Genomic DNA, 24,320 nt, shown 5'->3' with positions numbered 1-24,320 from the left:
TCTCAATTGGCTCCCTGGTTTTCCAAGGAGCTGAGAGAGATGAAACGCCGGATAATAATAATAATAATAATTATTATTATTATTATTATTATTATTATTATTATTGTTATTGTTATTGTTATTGTTATTATTATTTAATTTTTATACCGCCCTTCTCCCGAAGGACTCAGGGCGGTGAACAGGCAGATAAAATAATACAATACATTTCAATAAAAACACTATTTAAAAAACTTATTCCAATAGCCTAAATTTAAAATACAATACAAAATATAAAATAAACCCCAATAAAATGCATGTTTAAAAACCCTATTAAGCCAGTCCTGCTCGAAAGAATAGATATGTTTTAAGTTCGCGGCGAAAGATCCGGAGGTCAGGAAGTTGTCGAAGTCCTGGGGGAAGCTCATTCCAGATGGTAGGTGTCCCCACAGAGAAGGCTCTCCCCTTGGGGGTTGCCAGCCTACACTGTTTGGCTGACGGCACCCTGAGGAGGCCCTCTCTATGGGAGCGTACCGGCCGGTGGGAGGCATGTGGTAACAGAAGGCGGTCCCGAAGATATCCCGGTCCTATGCCATGGAGAAGACGCCTAGAGAGCACTTGGAGGTCCAGCCGTTCCGAAGCTGATCGGACACTAGTGAGGTCTTTTACTAAGACCTACCTAGTGGCATTGAGGGAGGCGAAACGTTCTTACGTTTCCACCCTCATTGCATCGGCAGATAACCGCCCGGCCGCCCTGTTTTGGGTGACCCGTTCCCTCCTTCATCAGGAGGGACGAGATGACCCTTTACAGGGACGAGCTGAGGAGTTTAACGGTTATCTATACGATAAAATCGTTCAGCTTCGGGATAGCTTGGACCAAGATTGTGATGATCCGACCGAGATGACTGAGACACGTCTTGTTGAGGTTATTTGGGATGAGTTTGATTCTGTGGCTCCCGAGGACGTGGACAGGTTGCTGGGGAGATTACATGCAACTACATGTTTACTGGACCCGTGTCCTTCCTGGCTAGTGCTGGCTGCTCAGGAAGTGACACGAGGCTGACTCCAGGGGATTATAAATGCTTCTTTGGTGGAAGGGGTTTTCCCCGCCGCCTTGAAAGAGGCAGTGGTGAGACCTCTCCTTAAGAAGCCTTCCCTGGACCCAGCTATTTTGGGGAATTACCGTCCAGTCTCCAACCTTCGCTTTGTGGCGAAGGTTGTAGAGAGTGTGGTTGCATGGCAGCTTCCCCGGCACCTGGATGAAGCTGTCTATCTAGACCCGTTCCAGTCCGGCTTCCGACCCGGTTATAGCACGGAGACAGCTTTGGTCGCATTGGTGGATGATAGGGGTTGTTCCTTTGCCCTGGTCCTATTAGATCTCTCAGCGGCTTTTGATACCATTGACCATGGTATCCTGCTGCGCCGGTTGGAGGGATTGGGAGTGGGAGGCACCGTTTATCAGTGATTCTCCTCCTATCTCTCTGACCGATCGCAGACGGTGTTGACAGGGGGGCAGAGGTCATCCGCGAGGCGCCTCACTTGTGGGGTGCCTCAAGGGTCGATTCTCTTGCCTACCCTGTTCAACATCTATATGAAGCCGCTGGGCGAGGTCATCAGTGGTTTCGGGGTGAGTTATCATCTGTACGCTTATGATACTCAGCTGTACTTTTCCACCCCGGACCACCCCAATGAAGTGGTTGAAGTGCTGTCCCGGTGCCTGGAAGCCGTACGGGTCTGGATGGGGAGAAACAGACTCAGGCTCAATCCCTCCAAGACGGAGTGGCTGTGGATGCCGGCACAGGGGCGAGTTAGTGGCCCCAAAGGAGATGGTTTGCAACTTGGGTGACCTCCTGGATGGACAGCTGTCCTTTGATGAACATCTGGCGGCCGTCTCCAGGAGGGCTTTCTACCAAGTTCGCTTGGTTCGCCAGTTGCGTCCCTTCCTTGACCGGGATGCCCTATGCACAGTCACTCATGCTCTGGTCACGTCTCGGTTGGATTACTGCAATGCTCTCTACATGGGGCTGCCCTTGAGGTGCACCCGGAGGCTACAGTTAGTCCAGAATGCGGCTGCGCGAGTAGTAACGGGAGCCACTCGCGGCTCCCATGTAACATCACTGCTGCGTAGTCTGCACTGGCTTCCTGTGGTCTTTCGGGTGCGCTTCAAGATTTTGGTTACCACCTTCAAAGTGCTCCATGGCTTGGGACCCGGGTACTTATGAGACCGCCTGCTGTTACCCTATGCCTCCCACCGACCCGTACGCTCTCACAGAGAAGGTCTCCTCAGGGTGCCGTCCGCCAAACAGTGTCGGCTGGCGGCCCCCAGGAGTAGGGCCTTCTCTGTTGGAGCATCGACGCTCTGGAATGAACTTCCCCCTGGCCTACGTCAAGTGCCTGATCTTCGGACCTTCCGTCGTGAGTTAAAAACATATTTATTTATTCAAGCGGGACTGGCATAATGGTTTTAATAGTTTTAATCTTAAATTGGGATTTTTTATTGGGTTTTTAAATTTTTTTATAATTTTAAATTTAAACTTTTAATTTTCAGCCTTTTGTAATTTGCTAGGTTTTAATTGTTGGTTTTAATTGTATATGTATTGTGTTTTATCTTTGGCTGTACACCACCCTGAGTCCTTCGGGAGAAGGGCGGTATAAAAATTTAATAAATAATAATAATAAATAATAATTTATATATGTCCAAAAGAGCCACTTCCGACCACCCTCTCATGAGAGGCACCAGATCACTGAACTCTTGGTTGTAGTCAGCCACTGGTCTCCTCCCTTGTCTGATGGACCTCATGCGAATCTTGGCCTTCTGCTCTGCCAAGGGGTCCTCAAATCTCATTCTCAATCTCATAAAATCAACCGAGGCGGCAGTTGATTCCCCCAGGCTTATGGTCATGGGGGATTTCAATATGCCGTCGGTGGGCGAAACATCAGTGACAGCCCGGGAGTTTATGGCTTCCATGACAGTCTTGGACCTGACCCAGTTAATGAATGGTCCCACTCACATTGGAGGAAACACGCTGGACTTGATTTTTGTCTCGGGACAGTGGCTGAATGATCTGGAATTGGGAATTTGGTTATTACACCCCTGTCATGGTCAGATCATTCGCTCCTTCGTCTCGACTTTCGAACCGCAAACCCACACCACAGGGAGCCGGAGCCGGATCGATGGTTCCGTCCCAGGCGCCTGATGGATCCAGTGAAGTTCCTGACGGAGCTTGGGCCGTTTCCTGAGGATCTGGCTCACGGCTTGACCGAAGAACTTGTCGCTGCCTGGGAAACGGCGGCGGCAGGGGCTTTGGATCGTGTCATGCCTTTGCGGCCTCTGACCCGGCGCCGTTCTCGACCAGCTCCTTGGTTCTCTAAGGAGCTGAGAGAGATGAAGCGCCGTAAAAGACGCCTAGAGAGCAACTGGAGGACCAGCCGTTCCGAATCTGACCGAACACTAGTATGGTCTTATGTTCAGGCCTACTTAGTGGCGATAGAGACGGCAAAGCAGGAATACTTTTCCGCCCTTATCGCATCAGCAGATAACCGCCCAGCCGCCTTGTTTAGGGTGACCCACTCTCTGCTTTTCCAGGGAGCTCGGGAGGACCCCTTGCAAGGACATGCTGAGGAGTTTGGAATGTATCCGGGATGGGCTGGACACTGATTGGGTGGATTCGGGTGGGACGGCGGAGGCAGCTCTTGAGAATATTATTTGGGGGGAATTCGATTCTTGACTCCCGAGGACATGGACAGGATACTGAGAGGGCTGAATGCTACCACATGTTTATTGGACCCGTGTCCCTCCTGGTTGGTACTGGCCACACAGGAGGTTACACGAGGCTGGCTTCAGAGAATTGTTAACACTTCTTTGAAGGAGGGTATCTTCCCCACAGCCTTGAAAGAGGCGGTGGTGAGACCCCTCCTCAAGAAGTCTTCCCTGGATCCAGCTATTTTATCGAACTACTGTCCGGTCTCTAACCTTCGTTTTGTGGCGAACGTTGTTGAGAGTGTTGTGGCACATCAGCTCCCTCGGTACCTGGATAAAACTGTTTATCTAGACCTGTGCCAGTCCGGCTTCCAGCCTGGGTACAGCACGGAGACGGCTTTGGTCGCGTTGGTTGATGATCTCTGGAGGGCCCGGGATAGGGGTTGTTCCTCTATCCTGGTCCTACTTGATCTGTCAGCGGCTTTTGATACCATCGACCATGGTATCTTGCTGCAGCGGTTGGGGAGCCTGGGAGTGGGGGGCACCCTTTTTTGGTGGTTCTCCTCTTATCTCTCCGACCGCTTGCAAACAGTGTTGGCGGGGGGGCAGAGATCGACCGCGAGGCACCTCACATGTGGGGTGCCACAGGGGCCGGTTCTCTCGCCCCTCCTGTTCAACATCTATATGAAACCGTTGGGGGAGATCATCCGTGGTTTTGGAGTGAGTTGCCAGCTGTACGCTGATGACACTCAACTGTACATTTCCACCCTGGATCACCCCAACGAAGCCATCGATGTGATGTCCCGGTGCCTTGAAGCCGTTCGGGTCTGGATGGGGATGAACAGACTTTGACTCAACCCATCCAAGACGGAGTGGCTGTGGATGCCGGCGTCCCGGTACAGTCAGCTAGTTCCATCGCTGACTGTGGGGGGCAAGTCACTGGCCCCCAGGGAGTTGGTTCGCAGCTTAGGCGTTCTCCTGGATGCACGGCTGTCGTTGGAAGAACACTTGACGGCCGTTGCCAGGGGAGCTTTTTATCAGGTTCGCCTGATACGCCAACTGCGTCCCTTCCTGGACCGGGATTCGTTATGCAGGGTCACTCATGCCCTCGTTACCTCCCGCCTGGATTACTGCAATGCTCTCTACATGGGGCTCCCCTTGAAGAGCACCGGGAGACTTCAACTGGTACAGAATGCGGCTGCGTGGGGGATAGAGGGAGCGTCTCGGAGCTTCCATATAACACCTCTCCTACGCAAGCTGCACTGGTTGCCGGTGGTCTTCCGTGTGCAATTCAAGGTGTTGGTGATCACCATTAAAGCGCTCCATGGCATAGGACCAGGTTACTTACGGGACCGCCTACTGCCACCAATAGCCTCCCATCGACCTGTGCGCTCCCACAGGGAGAGTCTCCTCGGGGTGCCGTCAGCTAAACAATGTCGGCTGGCGGCCCCCAGGGGAAGAGCCTTCTCTGTGGGGGCACCTACCCTGTGGAACGAACTGCCTTTGGGGCTACGCCTTCTTCCCGACCTCCGGGCCTTTAAGTGCGAGCTCAAGACTTTTTTGTTTCAACGAGCAGGGTTGGCCTAAGAGTAATTTTTAATTGAGTGGTTTTATTACTTGTTATTTTAATATTCGGCCTTATGGTTTCAGATTTTTAAATTTCAAATATTGTGTTTTAATTTTTGTATATGTCTTTTTAACTTGGCTGTAAACCGCCCTGAGTCTTTGGAGAAGGGTGGTATAGAAATGTAAATAATAAATAAATAAATAAAGTGGTGGTAGTTCTTCAAAAGAGGGGAATTCTCTTGATACAGGGACACATACTGGTACAGGGACATGTACCAGGAAGCCACCCTACCACTTAAGACTTGGGTCACGCTTCTCACTTTAGAGGCTTCTGACAGATAATCTTCACCCCATTCTTGCATGTGGCTGTCCACCATAGCTTGGAATAACCCTAATTCCTGAGGGTCTCCATCAAACTTCCGGGGAATTGGGGGAATTTTAGGTTTTTTCCTTCTGTGAGGCAACATTTGTGCAGCAGGGGTCCCCCAGCCTCTATCAAAATTTGCAGCCCCTGGAGAATGCAGCTCAGGCTCTCGTTCCTCCAGAATTTCTCTGCTGTATGCCGTTCCCCCAGTGGCTGTCAAAATTCCTGTTTCCACTTCTTCCCTCTCCCTCCAGGGTTTTTGGGTGTGGGTCTCATACCTTTCATGATCTGTTTGTCGCTCCATCACTTCCCGATACAGTCTGACAGCCTGAGCGATCTGCAATTTATCCTTAATTTGCTGTTCATGCTGCCAGTTGGAGATCCTTTTCTTCTCCTGTTTACGTGTTGTAATGTGCTGAGTGTTGAGGGATGGCCATTCACCCGGTCCTGGGAGGTTTTCAATCTGTAGGGCCAAATTTTCCTTTAGCCGTCTCACCACTGTTTCCAATTTCTTTTGCCATTCCGCAGGAACTTTTCCTTCTTGTTGAGGAGGGTGCGATACGGCAGCCAAGCCTCCTCCCTCATCCTCCAGTTCCCTTTCTGGGGTTGGCTTTTGTCCCAGAACAGATATATTTATTTATTATCAGCTCCTCTGGAAAATTTCTGGGATGAGAAGTCTTCGAGCTGTGAGGTGATTGATGTCTCTGGTAGCTGCTCATTATCAGCTTTGCTCCGACATCATTAAGAAAAAGTTTTCAGTCCCCTCGGTTGTGATCCTGGATGACTGATTTTTTTGGAAGTTCTGGCTTAATGTCAACCTGCCTCAGATCAATGTTTAAGAAAATAAAGACCCAACTCCATCATTTTGAAGAAATTGGTAATTTTTACTAAACAAGTCTGATTGCTATGAAGCTAAGCCAGAACTGAAAGTATACTAAAATCACAGACATCATATCACCTCCTGAACCCTCCTCCCACTAGAATTCAAACAGTTATAATCCAATGTCATCTTCCTCCTCGGCCATGTGTAGTTTCACTTCCTTTATTCTCCCTCTGTCAATCTTCTGGATGGAATGTGAAGCAGGCAATTCCTGTTACATTCATGCGTCAAATCAGTTCAAATGTCTGTTTGAAAGACTATCTCCCCCCACCACACACACATGCAATGTCAGCCGAACGCTGATATCAGTACAAACCTCCTCCCTTCTCCATAAATCATGCAAGACATTCAGTAAGAAGAAAACCTTTAACGAAGTAATAAACAGTAAAACAGTCTACTAGGAGAAATACACTTAAATAAAGCTTAAATAAAGCGGAGGCTGACAAGGAGTTTCTAATAGAAAATTTGCTACTTTGCTTATTCTCAGGCAGATGTGGTGGGCATATTTGGCACATATGTGGCTGTTTTGACTCGTCCTCCGTCCTCTCCTCAGCCGGGCCCCTCCCGTCTCCAACTGGGCCTTTTATCAGACTCCAAGTCTGATAATGAAGATGAATGGCCTGTCATGCCTCCAGTCCCCGGCCCTGGGCCCATGCCCGGAGAGGATTCCAGGAGTGAAAGGACAAGCCCGATAAACCTCACTCATACAGTGTATGTTCCTTTGGCTCAGCCTTCAGAGCAGGAAGCCAGCCAGGTGCTGGAATTACTCAGCCCTACTCCCTCTGACCCCTTCCTTTCCCAGAAGTTGACAGCAGATCCAGCTGAAGACAATTCAGAGTAGGATGACTCTCGCTTCTGGAGATCTGAGAGGCGATGCCAGCAGAAGGAGGGGTGGGGCAGGTGGGGATAAATGCTGAGTCATGGAGCCACACCCCACAGCCTATATAAAGGACCTGCTTTTGGCATTCCAATCTTGAGTCGGAATCAGTAGTTTGCTGATATCGGACTCTATCGCTGAAATCACAACTTGGACTCCTGCCTGCCCTGATAAACCTCGAAGGAACTTGGCAAGCTGCAAAGGTTTCGTTGCCAAGTTTGTTACGGACTTCCTTGACTCGTTCGTCGGAGTGGGAGTGGGACACGACAGTGGCATTTATTGAATTCATCATAGTTTTTGACAGGTTCATTACAGTTATATCATATGCTGGAGTTGTTGGGGGTCATTGTTGATCTCTTTCATTTGTGGGCATTTGGTGGTGGAGTTTTTGGAGTTTTTGCCTGGCATGGTTAATGATCAGTCAATGTTTGACAAAATTAATTAATCAATATCAATAATAAATCAATATTAAATCAATGTCTAGCAAATTAATCAATCAATCAATGTTAATTAATCAATAATAATAAATCAATGTCTAGCAAATTAATTAATCAGTCAACAAATCAATTAACAGTGTGTGGTTAATTAGTATTACCTGACCAGTCAAATAATTAAATTATTTGCTTTTGTTTGAATTTTTAGCTAGATTGCTTCCTAGAGAAGTAGAGGATATTGGTAAGGTTTTTGAGGTAATGGAGTACTTTTATGCAATGAAGTACTTTTTGTTCAGGGGCTTCAGGGGCGATTAATTAATCTAGTTCGAGGAATAAATGAACCACGAGGATCGGCTCCGCTGGATCGGCTCTGCTGGACTCCGGAAAGAATCAGCTTGCTGGGTATCTCCATGAGGATCGCCTCCACTGGATTCTATAAAGAATCGGCTCGCTGGGTATCTCCACGAGGATTGCCTCCACAGCACCCAGGGGCTCTGGGAAACAGCACTTCAAAGGGCTCTGGGAACACACCGGGAAAGAATCAGAATCAAAGAAAGCTCACTGGAGGCTTGCAGGGAAAGAATCAATCAGGCTTCTCAGGGTTCCAGGAATCAAAGCTCCACAGGGCTCCATGCACACGCAGGGCGACTTGATCCTCTGGCTTCACAGGCGTTCTGCCGGGCTATGCATGCTCTGATAGGCTTCGCAGGCAATCCGTCGGGCTTAGCACTGGAAACAGGCTGGGGATCAGGGTTTCAGCAGGGGAAATCTTACTCACAGGACTTTTTTGATCTCTTCTTCTTCGGATCTCAATTAGAGCCTACCAGGGAAAGATGCTATGCAAAGAAGCAAGAAAGGGCATTCTAAGAAAAAAGGATGAAGATGTGAAGCACTGATATCATTCTCAACTCCAGCCTGTTTGTTCTACAAAGTGGTTTTGAAATCCTTACATTCCATGTTAAATTACCAGTCGACACATCCTTAAATAGCCATCAAACCTCACTTCCCTACTTCAGAGTATTGATTATACTATACAATAATGAAATATCAGCAAACAAAACCTCCAGGTTCAGAAAGAATCAAGAACCCAACAATTGAACCATGTGTTACTTATATTCTCCAATATTGTAAAAGATATTCTCACTGAACAATCAGAAAAAAGAGTTCTGCTTGGAGCTCCACTGAAGCCCTACTTCAAATGGTCCTCATTTTAGCTGGTGAGGCCAGTTTCAACTGCTTCAAGACAATTTTGTGTATTAAGAAAAAGCAAGTGAGGAATGGAGACAGTCTCTCTTAGAGCTGTCATGGTGACATGGGTGGAGGTGGGGAAAGGCAGCACATCCTGTGAAAGGAAAAAGGGAGGTGACACAAGGGGTGGGGAGAACTCAGTGAAACAAAGAAAGAGGCAGATCTGAATCTCTAGTTCATTTTTTAAATAAGGCAGTCCTCAATTTAACATCACAATTGAGCCCAAAATTTCTGTTTGTTAAGTGAGACATTTGTTAAGTGAGTTTTGGCCCATTTTACGACCTTTTTTACCAGAGTTGTTAAGTGAATCACTGCAGTTGATAAGTTAATCCACCGCTGAAGTGGACGCTGTTGCCGATGGCTGCATAGATGCGGAATCCGCCGCTGAAGCAGATGCCGATCCGCCGCTGAAGCAGACGCCACCGGCGGGGCTGCATCTGAGGGTGAGTCACCAAAGAAGTACCACCCCACCATAGGCCCCTTTCTCTCACTCCATTCCATTCTCTCGCCCAGCCCTTCGCCCACCTCCATTCAACAAAAGAAGAGCAAATAAATAAATAAATAAAGTTTCAGTGAAAAGGACTTCCCCAGAAAAGATTGGGGTAAGAAATTATCCAAAGAAAGATTGAGAAGAGTAACTTCCCCCACCAGCTAAGGAGGCACCTAGAGAGAGAAATTTTCCCAAGAAAGATTGAAGAGAGGAATTCTCCCTACCAACAAAGGAGGCCCCTGTAAGACCATGTGGGAAGTTCCGAGAATTTAAAAAGTAGCAGACAAAATTATTCTGTAAAATACACACTGATCATTACCATGCCAGGCAAAAATTCAAACAGATCTGCCAAACACCCTCAAACAAAAACTATCAATACAAATAATGATCAAAATGAATCAAATACATGCTATAAATGCAACAATATAATAAATGAAAATGAAGAATCCGAGATATGCCGACTATGCTCCAATTATGTTCACCACTCCTGCCTGAAAATAAACAAATCTACAGATAACTTCCTATCAGATCCCACATTTATCCATTTTTGTCAATCTTGTTTACCTAAATTAGACTACCTAATTTCCATGTCTAATAGACTCCATATCATAGAAACAACTTTAATGTCACAACAAACCATCATAGAGTCCACTCAATCAAATTTAGAAAAAAAAAATTCTAGCATGTTTAGAACCACATATCACAAACCTTGAAAACAGAATTTTTACAGTTCAAAAAAATGGAAACTCCACAGAACAAAATCTTTTCCCAACCCAACAAACACTACCTAATCCACAACCTAAACCGCAAATATATTCTAATCAATCAATCAAACAAACAAACAACGTAGCCATTTTAATTAAAGATACCACTGAAAGAGAACAGAAACGAAAAAATGCAATATTATTTGGATTAGATAATACCAGTGAATCAGATATTACTCAAGTTTGTAACATTATTAAATATTACATTTCACCCACCCTCTCCTCTGAAGATATAACGGATGTCTCCAGAGATGGATCTGAATACAAAAACAGCGATGGCTCAGGGGCACCAAAATTCTGTAGAGTCATCTGCATAAATGAGATCAGCAAAAAGTTCATTCAAGCCATAAACAAAATTGCCAGACCAACCTCAGCTTCAACAAACTTAGAGTTAGACCTATCTTTTCTTCAATGGATTCGCTCTCGTGAACTTCACACAGAACTCAAATGAAGGCAAGAAGGAGAAACCAACCTTTACATTGACTACCGTGCTGACTGCATAAAAAGAAAAACTTACAACCAACTGGCCAACATCCAACCCCCCACCAATCAAAGCAACCTACCAACCGTCGCACCGAACTTCCAATCATCCATCGTACAAAAATCTTAACCAACCGTCGCTCAACCAAATAACCTCCATCCACCCGTCGCACAGAACCCCCAACCACCCATCGTTCATCCATCCATTGTTCAACCAACTGTAGCTCAACCAATCAACCTCCAACTGCCCATTGAAGAAAACCTCCAACCATTCGAAGCTCAACCAACCAACCTTCAAATGCCCTTAGAACAGAACCTCCAAATATTCATGGATCAGAACCTTCAACCAACTATCATCAACAAATAGGTACGCATGCCCCTTATTTCCTCTTCACCAAACATAGCAGATCTTAAATGCAAATTGAGAAACGCAAGAAGCATTGTAAACTAATTGCCTGAATTTATACTCATGTTAAACAATGGTACATTTGTACACGAAAAATGGCTGAACTCATCCATCTCTGACTCCATTATTTCAAACAAAGAGTACCATGTTTTTAGATCAGATCATGAAACCCGCAGAGGAGGTGGAGTAGTTATCTTTCATAAAATGTCACTGAATCTAAAAAATGTTCAAATTGCACATAAACTTGCTATCCCGGAAACTATTGTATGCGACCTGTCTTTTAACACCACACTTCAATTCCTACTATGCTACAGAGCCCCTGACTATGACATCGCACATGCGAACATGTTAACCTCACTACTAACTTGGGCTATCTCTTGCCCATATCCTCTCATCTTCCGGGGTGACCTCAATATACCTCTTATTAACTGGATAACTAACAAATGTACAACTGAACCTATCCATACTACCCTATACAACGCTGTTACAAATCTAGGTCTTGAACAACTAGTAACTAACAATACAAGACTCAACAACTGCCTTGACCTCATCTTCTGCAACAACTCAAACTCAATTTATGGACTACAAATAAAAGAACCCTTTTCCAACAGTGACCTCAGCATGATAGACTTTTGTCTCAATATACGCCCTTACAAAAATTATCATAATAATAGTATTCCAAACTACAATTTCAAAAAAGCCAACTATGACCTTATAAACACCTACCTCTCATTTCTTGACTGGCAAAATCTATTCTCAACGTGTATCACTGCTGAAGACCACTACAGAGTTTTCCTACTCGAAGTCAATAGAGTCATTAAACTCTACGTACCACAAACCACCACCAAAATCAGGAAAAACAAATTACTCATATCAATAAAAAAGCTCCAATCCCCAAAAAAAATCCCTTTGGAGAAAAAACAAAAAGGGACATGTAGCTAATTTCAAAAATCGCTACAGAGATATATGCAACCAAATAAAAATTGAATGCACCAATTACCACACCAAGCAAGAAGACCTTCTGTGCAAAAATTCCAATCGTGCTTTTTATAATTTTGTGAACAACAAACTTAATGACTCGAGATCTATCCCACCACTAAAAGAATCAAACGGCAAAGAAAATAATGATGAAACAGTTAAAGCAAACCTCTTTAAACATTCTTCGGCTCAGTCTTTGTTAACAGTAATGGCTCATACCCAACATTCCCTAACCGCACCAACAACATCTTAACACGTATAGATTTCACTGAAGAAAATGTTGAAAAAGCTCTTCACAAACTGAAACCATCCTTATCTATAGGACCCGATGGACTATGTGCATACTTCTTAAAAAAAACTTTCCTCTAATATAGCTTTCCCCTAAGCATAATCTTTGAAAATGCCTTCATGACCAGTTCCCTTCCCAAACTTTGGTCACTAGCCACAGTCATCCCTGTCTTCAAAAAAGGAGACCCCAGCTTAGTTGAAAATTACAGACCTATCTCTCTATGCTGTGTCACCTGTAAAGTTATGGAATCTATCATCAACCAATCCATTACCCTCCACCTAGAAACAATCAATCTACTCTCTAATACTCTCTCTACTATCTCTACTCTTCCAAAGAGGAAGCCTACAGAAAAGGTGATAAAATGCTGTACAATCAGGCCAGAAATGCACTAACAAGGGAGATCAGAGCAGCAAAAAGAAACTACTCTGAAAAGCTAAAGAATCAGTTTTCAGCAAATGAACCAGCCAACATGTGGAAAACTCTTAAAAATATCACCAGCTATGGCAAACCTTCTTCCCAGGCTGAAGGTAATCAACAACTGGCAGATAACCTGAATGAGTTTTACTGCAGGTTTGAAAGGAAACTACAGCCACCTATCTCCACAACACCCATCTCAGACATACCAACAACAGCCAAGCCTCCTACAACTGACCCCATTTCATTGGGTTCACAACCCCTAGTGATCACAGAAAAGGAAGTGCAGGACCTATTTCACAGACAAAAGCCAGGAAAAGCTCCAGGCCCAGACAAGATAACTCCTTCTTGCTTAAAAGTCTGTGCTGACCAATTGGCCCCCATCTTCACCCATATTTTCAATAAATCACTAGAAATGTGCTATGTTCCTTCTTGCTTCAAATGCTCTACCATCATCCCAGTGCCGAAGAAGCCCACCATCAAGGAACTGAATGACTACAGACCAGTTGCTTTAACATCTATAGTCATGAAAACCTTTGAAAGGCTAGTCCTGTCCCACTTGAAAACTATCATGGATCTGCTGTTAGACCCCTTGAAATTTGCATACCGAGCAAATAGATCAACAGATGATGCTGTTAATATGGCTCTGCACTACATCCTACAATATCTTGAGTCTCCAAAGACCTATGGAAGGGTCTTTTTTGTAGACTTTAGTTCAGCATTCAATACCATCATTCCAGACACTCTTCTAACTAAGGTAAACCAGCTACAGGTACCGGAACAGACTTGTAAGTGGATCACAAGCTTCCTAACAAACAGGAAGCAGCAGGTGAAGTTAAGCAAGATCATATCAAATACCTGTACAATTAGCACAGGGGCCCCCCAAGGCTGTGTGCTCTCCCCATTTCTCTTCTCTCTGTATACCAATGACTGCATCTCCAACGATCCATCTGTTAAACTACTGAAGTTCGCAGATGACACAACAGTGATCGGTCTCATTTGAGACAATGACGAATTCGCATATAGACGAGAGGTCAAACGACTAGCCTTGTGGTGCAAGCAAAACAATCTGGAACTGAACACACTCAAAACCGTAGAAATGGTGGTAGACTTTAGGAGAAACCCTTCCATACTTCCACCTCTCACAATACTAGACAACACAGTATCAACAGTAGAAACCTTTAAATTTCTAGGTTCTATCATAGCGCAAGATCTAAAATGGACAGCTAACATCAAAAACATCATCAAAAAAGGACAACCAAGAATGTTCTTTCTGTGCCAACTCAGTAAGCTCAAACTGCCCAAAAAGCTGCCGATTCAGTTCCACAGAGGAATTATTGAGTCTGTCATTTGCACCTCTATAACTGTCTGGTTCGGTTCTGCAACCCAACAAGAAAGACACAGACTTCAGAGGATAATTAGAACTGCAGAAAAAATAATTGCTACCAACCTGCCTTCCATTGAGGACCTGTATACTGCACGAATCAAGAAGAGGGCCGTGAAAATATTTACAGATCCCTCACATCCAGGACATAAACTGTTTCAACTCCTACCCTCAAAACGACGCTATAGAGCACTGCACAACAGAACTACTAGACACAAGAACAGTTTTTTCCCCGAAGGCCATCACTCTGCTAAACAAATAATTCCCTCAACACTGTCAAACTATTTACTAAATCTGCACTACTATTAATCTTCTCATAGTTCCCATCACCAACCTCTTTCCACTTATGACTGTATGACTGTAACTTTGTTTCTGGCAATCCTTATGATTTATATTGATATATTGACCATCAATTGTGTTGTAAATGTTGTACTTTGATGAACGTATCTTTTCTTTTATGTACACTGAGAGCATATGCACCAAGACAAATTCCTTGTGTGTCCAATCACACTTGGCCAATAAAAATTCTATTCTATTCTATTCTATTCTATTCTATTCTATTCTATTCTATTCTATTCTAATAAACAATTTGGATTCAGAAAAAAATTATCATGTAACTTACAACTTCTTCACTGCAAAAACATATGGACTACAAATCTTGATCAAGGCAAAACAATAGATGCAATTTACATAGACTTAGTAACCGGGTTGTTAAGTCAACCTGGCTTCCACACTGACTTTGCTTGTCAGAAGGTCACAAAAGGTGATCACATGACCTTGGGACACAGCAATTGGTATGAACCAATTGCCAAGCAACTGAACTTTGATCACATGATCACAGGGATGCTTCACTAAATGAACTGCTGTAACTTGAGGATTACCTGTACCTCTTTGCAATTTGGTAGGCTTAGCTCTTATTTTATTTCTTGGCTGATTCCTGTTCATTTTTAAATCCTAATTTATTGTATAATATTACATTTTCATCAAGCAGCCTTTTTTATCTGTCTCTGTATTTTTATCGTGTTGAGTCATAAAAGCTAGCAGGTTGGGACCGGCTAACTTTGTTCTGGTTTTAATTTTTTTTTGGCTTTATTTTTTATCATTATTGTATTAAACAATTGTACTTAAAATAATTGTAAAATAAAAATATTTTTAGATCCCTTATGAATTTGAACTATAAATAAAAACATATGACCTACCTACCAAAGTCAGGTATAATGTGTATGTGTGTGTGAAGAGTAGTAGTAGTAGTAAAAGTAGGGAGACAAAGGATGAAGGAGGACTGGTTCTGATCAGCATTTACTTTCAATATTGGAACATTCTTCGCCCTAGCGTTTTGCACATAGACTTGATTTTAGCAGTCTAAGTGAAGAGTTGCTCAGCCATTGAGATGTCAGAGCTATGTAAGTAATCCATAAACCTGCCTATAAATCCTGGCTTACCTTCTCTCCTGCACTAAAATAAAAAGCAAGCAGCTGTCAACAAAATCTCTTCCTTTACACAATTTTCACAATTTACATAATTTACAATTTACACAATTTTGAGAATTGTGTAATTCACACTCTTTTGAGAAAACAGCAAGAATTCACCCCTGGCTCTTAAGCAGAATCTTATTACATTCTGGGAAGAACCAATATGATTCTTCTGTTATCTATACTTGTCAATTCAAGAGCTAAACAAAGACAGACCATTTCACTAATCTACTAAATTGATTCTGTTGCTATAACCACAATTTCCGCCCCTTTTAGGTTGGCAGCTTGAAAACAAGGATATATATCTCCCAAGAACTGACTTTAGTTCTTAGAGACCTCTAATTATGAAATCAGTGACTTATTCAATATTGTCTTGAGGGTCATCCAAGTAAAACTGTTCTGGTACAAGATGAATAAGAATATAATTTATATTGCCTTAGGGATGTCTGAGTGTCGCTATAAGGCCTTGTAAACCACCAAAGAAGAAATGCCCAGTATGAATCCTGGAATAGAAGTTGTCCTTGAATACTTTCACTCATCCTCATCAAACACATGAATGCACTCCTACATCCATCTGCCCAGCAAAAAGCCTACCAGATGTGTTTAATTTCCATTTCTACAGACCCAAGCCAGCATGATTCTTGGTTCAACATATTTAGATTTGACAGTTTTGAGTGATTCCAGGTTGAAACATTATTCAGTTTGGTAACGAACATGTCCATCATCTATACCTCCTTTTCCTTCTCATTTTCCCACTCCAATACCTATGTGGGAAGCCCCGCCCCTCTCCTAGAAGAATGAAATATTTTGAGGAATAACACCCAATAGAATGCATGTTCTTGCACAGGAATAGGAAGCTCAAATACAAAGCCCAGAGAAGGTATAAAAAAACCCACTCTCAACTCCATTTTGTCAGTTGCCCAGAACCACAAACCCATGTGGTTCTGCTTCATCATTAAACCATCTTTCCAATCAGCCTCCATGTTTCCAGTGTCTTTCTCCCAGCTTGTGAACTGAACCAGAGGGATATTTCTTCCAACACCTATATTTGCTGATACAACCATCTCAACCAGGAAATGGCTGTTTTCATTAGCTATCCCTTCTTTTTGATCCATACTCCAGAAGGGTGTGCTCTTAGTCAATAACAGCAGACAATTGGAGGACTAACACATTTAGTGCAATACATTCTCTTGAATTAAACCATGGTATAGACTCCCAAAGCAAGCTGTGCCAGAGTTTTTTTTTTAAATGTGACCATGACTGGAAGGAAAATGAGCCTCTGCAGAAGGAGGAAATACTGTATTCAGGGCAGCAGCATCTCAACTCACCAGATGGAGGACTGTTGCTGATATCGAATATACACACCTACACAACTGCCAAGTGTTTCTTGTAACAAATCAGAATTACCTAGCAACCGACTGAGAGATGTGCTGAAAAAGAACGGTTAAAGAACCCCAAGTAAAGCAATGTTATCCATCTTTGGAATGTACAGCCTGGAGCCTGAACTGGGGAATAAGACACCTTCCCTTTCTGCTGTACAGCAAAGTGACGAGGGTTGGGGACGAACCCATGGCGAGCAAGTTCTCGAGTCTGACGGGCGGCAACACCGGCTTGATGCCGATGCCTAGTCTCTACCCTAGTCTCGATCAGCTCAAAGGCTGGCTGTCCAAAGCCTCAAAAAGACAAGAACCCCTTTAAAAGGGGCGCTCCCCGTAGATCACGTTCTCCTCCCGGCATTCTTCTCTGAACAGTTGTACAGGAAAGCAGCAGCAAATCGGCCGCGTCGGCCCGGTTACGGCGGGATACCTAATGGCTCCAGGCAAAAAAAAAAAAAAGCCGCGCCCCACCTCGGCTGCCGCCCCACCATCCTAGTGCCGCCGCCGCCTCGGAGAACGCTTTCCAAAGGGCCAGATCTCCAGCGGCAAGGTGCACTTCTCTTAGCCTGCGCCTGAAAGCAGCGAGTTCCATTACCGTGAGGCCCATCTGCATCAACAGGTTCCTTGTTGCTGGGATCGCCGTTCATCATTGTGGAAATTAGGCGTAGCTTGCTGTAAGGCAATGCAGAAGCGTCTCTGAGGCGCGGCCGCCGAAGGATTGGGAGTAGGCAGGGAGGGGCAAGAAAGGGAAGTGCACGGGTCCGCAGCCTGGAGGGCGCCCTCGCGATGGTTTTCAGCTGCTAGCCCGCCGGCTGCTGCTCCACCGGTAGCCGAAGCCGGGTGGCCGCGACTTCAGATGACCGAATGTGCATTGCTCCTATTTCTCCGGCTCCGCAAACACCTATAAAAACATTCAATAGAATGCTGGATAAATTCCGGCCAAGCATTAAAAGAGGAAAACGGCAAGGAGAAAGGGCTCATACCCATACTTGGGTTGCAAAACTTCCTTTAAAATTCTTTATCAGTAACTACTCCATAAATGTTTCCAATGCAAAATCAATGTAAAATTTTAAGGAAAATTTACATGTTAGGAATATTTAGTGGGTGTCTTGGACTACCAAGAGCCTATCTCTACTATTCTGTTAGACTTTTGTAGGAAGTTAGCACCCACCCCCCTCCTAGAAGAATGAAATATCTTAGAAAATATTTAAAAGGGTAGAATATTGTATTTCCCTGGATGAGAAATGGAGAAACATGTTTTAAGGACAAAGCAGCTCCCTGCAAGTTCTTGCCACCCCCCACTTTTATCAATGGGCCATTAAGGTGTCAGCCAAGCTCACTCATTCCCCCCCACCTTTGTCAATAGGCCAGAGGTAGAAACTCATTCTACCCACCTTTGTCAATGGACCATCATCTGCAACCCAATAGGACCCACCTAGCTACAGAAACTCACTGCATGACACCGGGGAAGATTACATCAGCCAGCAAGGCTAGCTAAGACCCCCACCTCCTGGGAGTCTGACAACCGATCAGGATACTCTTCCTGTGCCCCAGAAAGTTCAAAGCTCAGAAAAAGCATAAAGCCAGGGAGCGCACAGGATCTCATCCGTTTTCTGTTCAGGAACTCAAGCCATGTTTAAACCATCTTTCCAAGCAGTCTCCATGTTTCCAGTGTCTTTTTCTCCACTTGGAACTGAACCCAGATGGACATTTCTTCCAACAATTTGGCCCCCGCAGATGAGACTCCAAGCTAACCTAATCAATGGACCTGGCCCAGATAAGCCTCCCTTGCTAGCAGCAGACCCATTGAGTCTGTGGGTAAGTTTTCCTGGACCTTGGCCATTTGGCACTAGGTTTTAAAAGGGTTTTGAGTGTTGAGTTCAAAGGCTGCTTGGAAAGAAGTTGAGTACCTCTAAATTTTAATTTTAAAGCATGGGAAATATGTGTATATCTGCATGTGTGTGGGTGAGAGGGCCCTTCTCACAATCACAGCTGGATCTTGCTTCCTCTGTGCATTTTCTAACCACAGAAAGACCAACAGTCTGGAGAGCATGGGTTTTTTTCCAGAGCACAGGACCTTCTGTTAGGGAAGGAGGAAGTGTGTGTGTGGGAGTCCAGCTGGACAACAGTCTGATTCTACCCCTTTGAACAACCTCTAGCCGCACCTCTGCCTACTGCTAGCTCCACTGAGCCGTGACCGGTAGGTTAGAAAAAGCAAGGGTGTAAGCCAAACATGGAACTTTGTCTTTATAAGGGACGGAAACTGAGCAAAAGGAAAGTAAGCGTGAGGGGGGTAATAATAAAGGAATAGGAACTACTGGTATATCTCAAGGAAGCATAGCCTAATTGGTGCATATAGGCGAGGAGATGCTCGTACCTGCTGATGGGGCAGTGGGTCCTCTGGGATCACCCCTTTTAATCCTCAAAACAGAGTTCCCTTAACAAGAAGGGGCCTATATTTCGACATAAGGGAATCAAAGTCCTTCCCAGAACCCTTTTTTCTGAAAACTGTAGACGTGCCACCCGGCTAGGCCAAAGTAAGCCTTACATTTCAAGGATCATGGGAAGCAGTAGCTTGAGGGTGCCAAGAAATCCCCTGGGGGACATGCTTGGGGCCTGGGACGGCAGGCGGCTACCAGTCGTGGCTGGGATGCAGAAAAGGAAATTGAAGAAATTGTGTAAAAAATGGACTTTGCTAAGAGATAACACCAGGAAGAAAAATTTGGCTAAATAAAGGTACTTAAAAGAAAAGGGAAATATATAAATAGGAATGTTGGGGTTTTTGTTTGTTTTGTTTTGTTTGTTTGTTTGTCTCTTTCTCTGTCTTCTATGGAACGACATGGTATGTCTGTTAAGATTTGTGCTTCCCTAATTTAACTGAGATTTATGGCGGGAATGATCAAGTGTGAGTGTAAATATCAGAGTTTTGTTTTCCTCTCTTTGTCCTCCTTGTTTTTATGTGTGTATGTCTAAGTCTTTGTGCGCCCTCAAGGTAATTGTAACTGTAAAATGTATCTGTTCTCTAGAGAAAAGAATTTTAAATTATTAGAAAAAAAAGTTAAAGTAATGAAAATGGGGAAGAGAGAAAAGAAAAAAAGAGCCTTTGCCCTGTGTTTGTATGGCCAACCAGCACAGAGTAAAGAGAACTTTTTATTTTATTTATATTTTTTTGTCTCCTTCCCTCTCTGTATCTTAAACTAACAACTCAAGTTTATGCGTCAAGTGCCTGATCTTCGGACCTTCCGTCGTGAGCTCAAAACATATTTATTCATTAAAGCGGGACTGGCATAATTAGTGATGTATTTTAATTGGGTTTTTTAATATTTTTTAACTTCTTAATTTAAATTTTAATAATCAGCCTTTAAAATTTGCTCTTTTTAATTGTTGTTTTAAATTGTATACATTTTTGTTTTATTTTGGCTGTACACCGCCCTGAGTCCTTCGGGAGAAGGGCGGTATAAAAATTTAATAAATAAATAAATAAATGAGGAAACATTTTAAGTTCACTTGCAAGAAAAAAAAATCATTCCTGCATTTATTGTGTGTTTAAATGATTTTACCTTTCCTCCTCTTCCTGAAGCATGTGAATCCAGCTTTTTCTTTCTCATCAGTTGTGTCTCCATTTTGTTAACTGCATTATCTGTTTAGTAACTGCAATACTGATGTGTTGTTTCTTTTCAAACTCTGCCTGCAAGATATCTACCCCCCCCATCTCTAATCCTGTTACAATGCCTTTCCTGGGAAGATTACCCACAAAAGGGGGGGAGGGGACCCTGTTCTAATGCCTTTCATCCCTGAAAAGATGACTCTGCAACTGTGGAAGCAGAGCATATGGTTCAAATGCTGCCTCCAGAGGAGACCTTCCATCTGTTTGAGCCAGGAATTGAGTTTGAATCTAGCCTCCACTGAAAGTCATTACAGCAAGCAGAGTGGAGCAGACCTTCCAAGCCTGACTGACCAGCCTTACTACGAAGCATGGCATGCAGCCGACATGAAAGAAAGGACCCTGAGATGTACAAGTAAAGACTAAAAGATTCTTTTCAATCCCCAGAAGACAGCTGGAAAGACTATGTGGGGAGAGTAGAAATTCATTGTAAGGTATTCTTTCTTGTCTCCTTTGTATTGTAATCAGTCTAAAGTATTCATGTAAGGATTGTATTTGAGAGTGGCTACCACAGCAAGTTCTGAACACCTTAGATTTCTGTCTGATGGTAGAGAAATTCATCCAACATGTTTGTATTGTTTGTATTGCCTGTATTGTAGAAGTAGCTGCATACACAGGCACACACGGAGAGAGACACCATTCAGAATTAGACTGAAACTATTCCTGTTACTTACCTCCACACAAGGCTTCTCCTAGGTTGATTTTTTGCTCTGTGGCATTAAAAGCCCAAGGAGCATATCTCTCTGCTAATTCCATGCGGGAGGGGCATCCCCCTCAGGCAATTCCCACACTTGAAGAGATAGCAGAAAAAGTGATATCCAAAACCCAAGCCCTGACCATGACTCACAAATGATGCTGCCCAGTTGCCCAGTAAAGCAGGATATGTTGCCCTGGTGGTCTCATGAATAGAAGTCCCAGAGCTCATTGCGTGTAATTTAAAAAAAGGAAAAAAAGGGGGGGGGGAAAGCCTGGATTGCACACTGATTAACTTCAATTTGGACTCACATCCCTTTTTTGTGCAAAAGATAAAATATAAAAAAATGAATTTAAAAAGAAGAAAGTGTACGGTGCAAAAAATAAGGAAAAAAATAGAAAAAAGGTAACTTCTAACTTTTTTCAAAAATTACGAATATAAAATATATTGGCTTTTTGAATTCAATATTACATAGTGTTTCTATAAACATAAACAATTCTAATCATTAAATCCCCAAATTAATATAGCATGTCTTTCAGATCTAGCAAAAACTCCAAGTGATTTCCACATTGCCTTCGACAAGACCTAAGCTTAATTCACAGAATCATCTATTGTAATGTCCTTCCTGTTAAAGACTACTTCAGCTTTAATTGCAATAATACTAGAGCAACTAATAGATTTAAACTTAATGTCAACCGCTTTAATCTAGATTGCAGAAAATATGACTTCTGTAACAGAATCATCAGTGCTTGGAATACTTTACCTGACTCTGTGGTCTCTTCCCATAATCCTAAAAGTTTTATCCAAAAACTTTATACTATTGACCTCACCCCATTCCTAAGAGGACCATAAGGGGCGTGCATAAGCGCACAAATGTGCCTACCGTTCCTGTCCTATTGTTTTTCTTTTCTTCTTCCTATATATATGCTTATACCTCCTTATATTTACCTATATATGTGTTTATATATTATATAATCTTTTTGTATGATACCTACATATATTGTTGTGACAAAATAAAATAAATAAAAATAAAATAAATAAATAGAAACAAAGTTAGACAAAGTATTTTCTTTAATCAAGGTGACATCTCAAAATTTTGACCAGTTCTAAGAGTTACTGTTTCTAATAACTCTTAATCTAAAATATGGAGCTTGTTATACAGCTGCTAGTGGGGTGGGGGTGTTAAAATGAGGAAATTCTCAAACTTGTTAACTACATTTTTATCTCAGCATGTTCTGCAAACTCTGCCCACATCTTGCCAAAGGAGATGCCAAGAAATGGTTGAGTGTAGGAGAAATTTCATTTTCTGGTATTTTATAGTCAGTTGTTCAGCACATGCCATGGCAGCATCTTCCACCATGCATTGGTGATGACTCTGACTACATGAGGGTAATCATTCTGTGGGTGTTTTTCTGTTGCTTATGCACAGTGCCAGACTTTCTTAGGCCAGGAGGGTTGTGTCTAATGGGAGTGAGCATTAGCCCCATCTGGAAAGTACAAACTCCTCTGCTTCAGGCAATGCCAGCTATGCTGAGCCTGAGCCACAAAAGACTTCTTTGAGATCAGAACAGCGGACTTCAGAATCCTGGTGGGAGGAGTGCAAGAAAGGCTCCTTGCCCCTCTTCAAACTGGAAAAATGAATGAATAGCAGCCCCCTCTCAAGGAACTTGCCTGGCTACCAGCCATGTGCTCATCTGAGTCTTCCACCATCAGCAGAACAGACCTATTGGTCAGATTAAAACTTGTTTCAGCTCAGTATCTTGGTCCTATAGATGCACAGCTTTGATGTCAGATTGCTTCAAGAAAGACACAAGCTAGCTGGCCATGAAACCAACAGCTTTTCCTGCCTCCAATAGCTGATACTCAAAGAGCAAAGGTTTTATAGCCAAACCAGTTCTATTTAGTTACCTTGTATTAATTTCAAATGCATTAGATCACATTTCTAATTTTCAAAGCAGCCTAGAAAGTATTTTTAAAAGACCACAAGATAAAATTGTAGTGGGATGTAATACATTTTTATTATAACAGTTCTAAATTAGCTTCAATACATGAATGCAAACCAGTGTCTTTCTCTCAATGGAGTATCATTAAACTATCTGGTGTTACTTAATTCTTGGAATATATTACCAGCGAAATAGTTGAGTTGTGATCATTCATGACAAATATTGTTTTTGCTCTGTTCAGAATTAGGGTCTGCAGATCAAAGTATGGGACGAAACACTACTTTTCAACAAAGTTTAAAACATTGATTATCCCTCCTTAGAAATTACCTTTTTGGATAATCTTCTCTTTCATTTGGGCATCACACTGTTGAGGATAGTTTAGTGGTTTCCTGCTTTGAGCAGGAGGTGAACAGTAGTTCTCAACCTCAGCAGCTTGAAAATGTGTGAACTTCACGCTGTCTTGGGGATTCTGGGAGTTGAAATTTATACATTTTAATGTTGCCAGGTTTAAAAAACACTGCTCTAATTCTGTGTAAGTTTTCTAGGGAAAAATAAAAAAGGCTGCCTTTATTTCTTTAATAAGTGGCACAATGGGGGCAGAGAATGCAATCTTTGTTCATGATTCTTCTGATCTTGTTCACCTTTCTTTCTCCTGCTTCACAGCAGCATAGTGAATAATGTTAACCGCTTCAATCTTAATTGCAGAAAATATGACTTCAGTAACAGAGTTGTTAATGCTTGGAATACACTACCTGACTCTGTGGTCTCTTCTCAAAGTCCCCAAAGCTTCAACCAAAAGCTGTCTACTATCGACCTAACCCCTTTCCTAAGAGGTCTATAAGGGGCGTGCATAAGAGTACAAACGTGCCTACCGTTCCTGTCCTACTGTTGCTTCATGCTTATGCTTATGTATGCTGTTGT

General features: G+C 43.2%; 1 protein-coding gene across 7 annotated transcripts in view; it reads right to left on the bottom strand.

Moving 5' to 3' along the window:
• Positions 1-17,763, bottom strand: part of SLC44A2 (solute carrier family 44 member 2) — a 191,579-nt gene extending 173,816 nt beyond the window's left edge. For all 7 annotated transcript variants that reach the window (XM_058173088.1, XM_058173085.1, XM_058173086.1 and 4 more), the window contains exon 1: positions 17,694-17,763. In XM_058173088.1, the coding sequence (XP_058029071.1) occupies positions 17,694-17,748 (55 nt within the window). In that variant the 5' untranslated portion in view covers positions 17,749-17,763. The remainder of the gene's footprint in view (positions 1-17,693) is intronic.
• Between the last annotated feature and the right edge of the window lie 6,557 nt (positions 17,764-24,320).

The sequence above is a fragment of the Ahaetulla prasina genome, chromosome 2 (assembly GCF_028640845.1).
Source record: "Ahaetulla prasina isolate Xishuangbanna chromosome 2, ASM2864084v1, whole genome shotgun sequence".
NCBI classification, from domain to species: Eukaryota; Metazoa; Chordata; class Lepidosauria; order Squamata; family Colubridae; genus Ahaetulla; species Ahaetulla prasina.
This window is presented reverse-complemented; position numbering and strand designations above follow the sequence as displayed.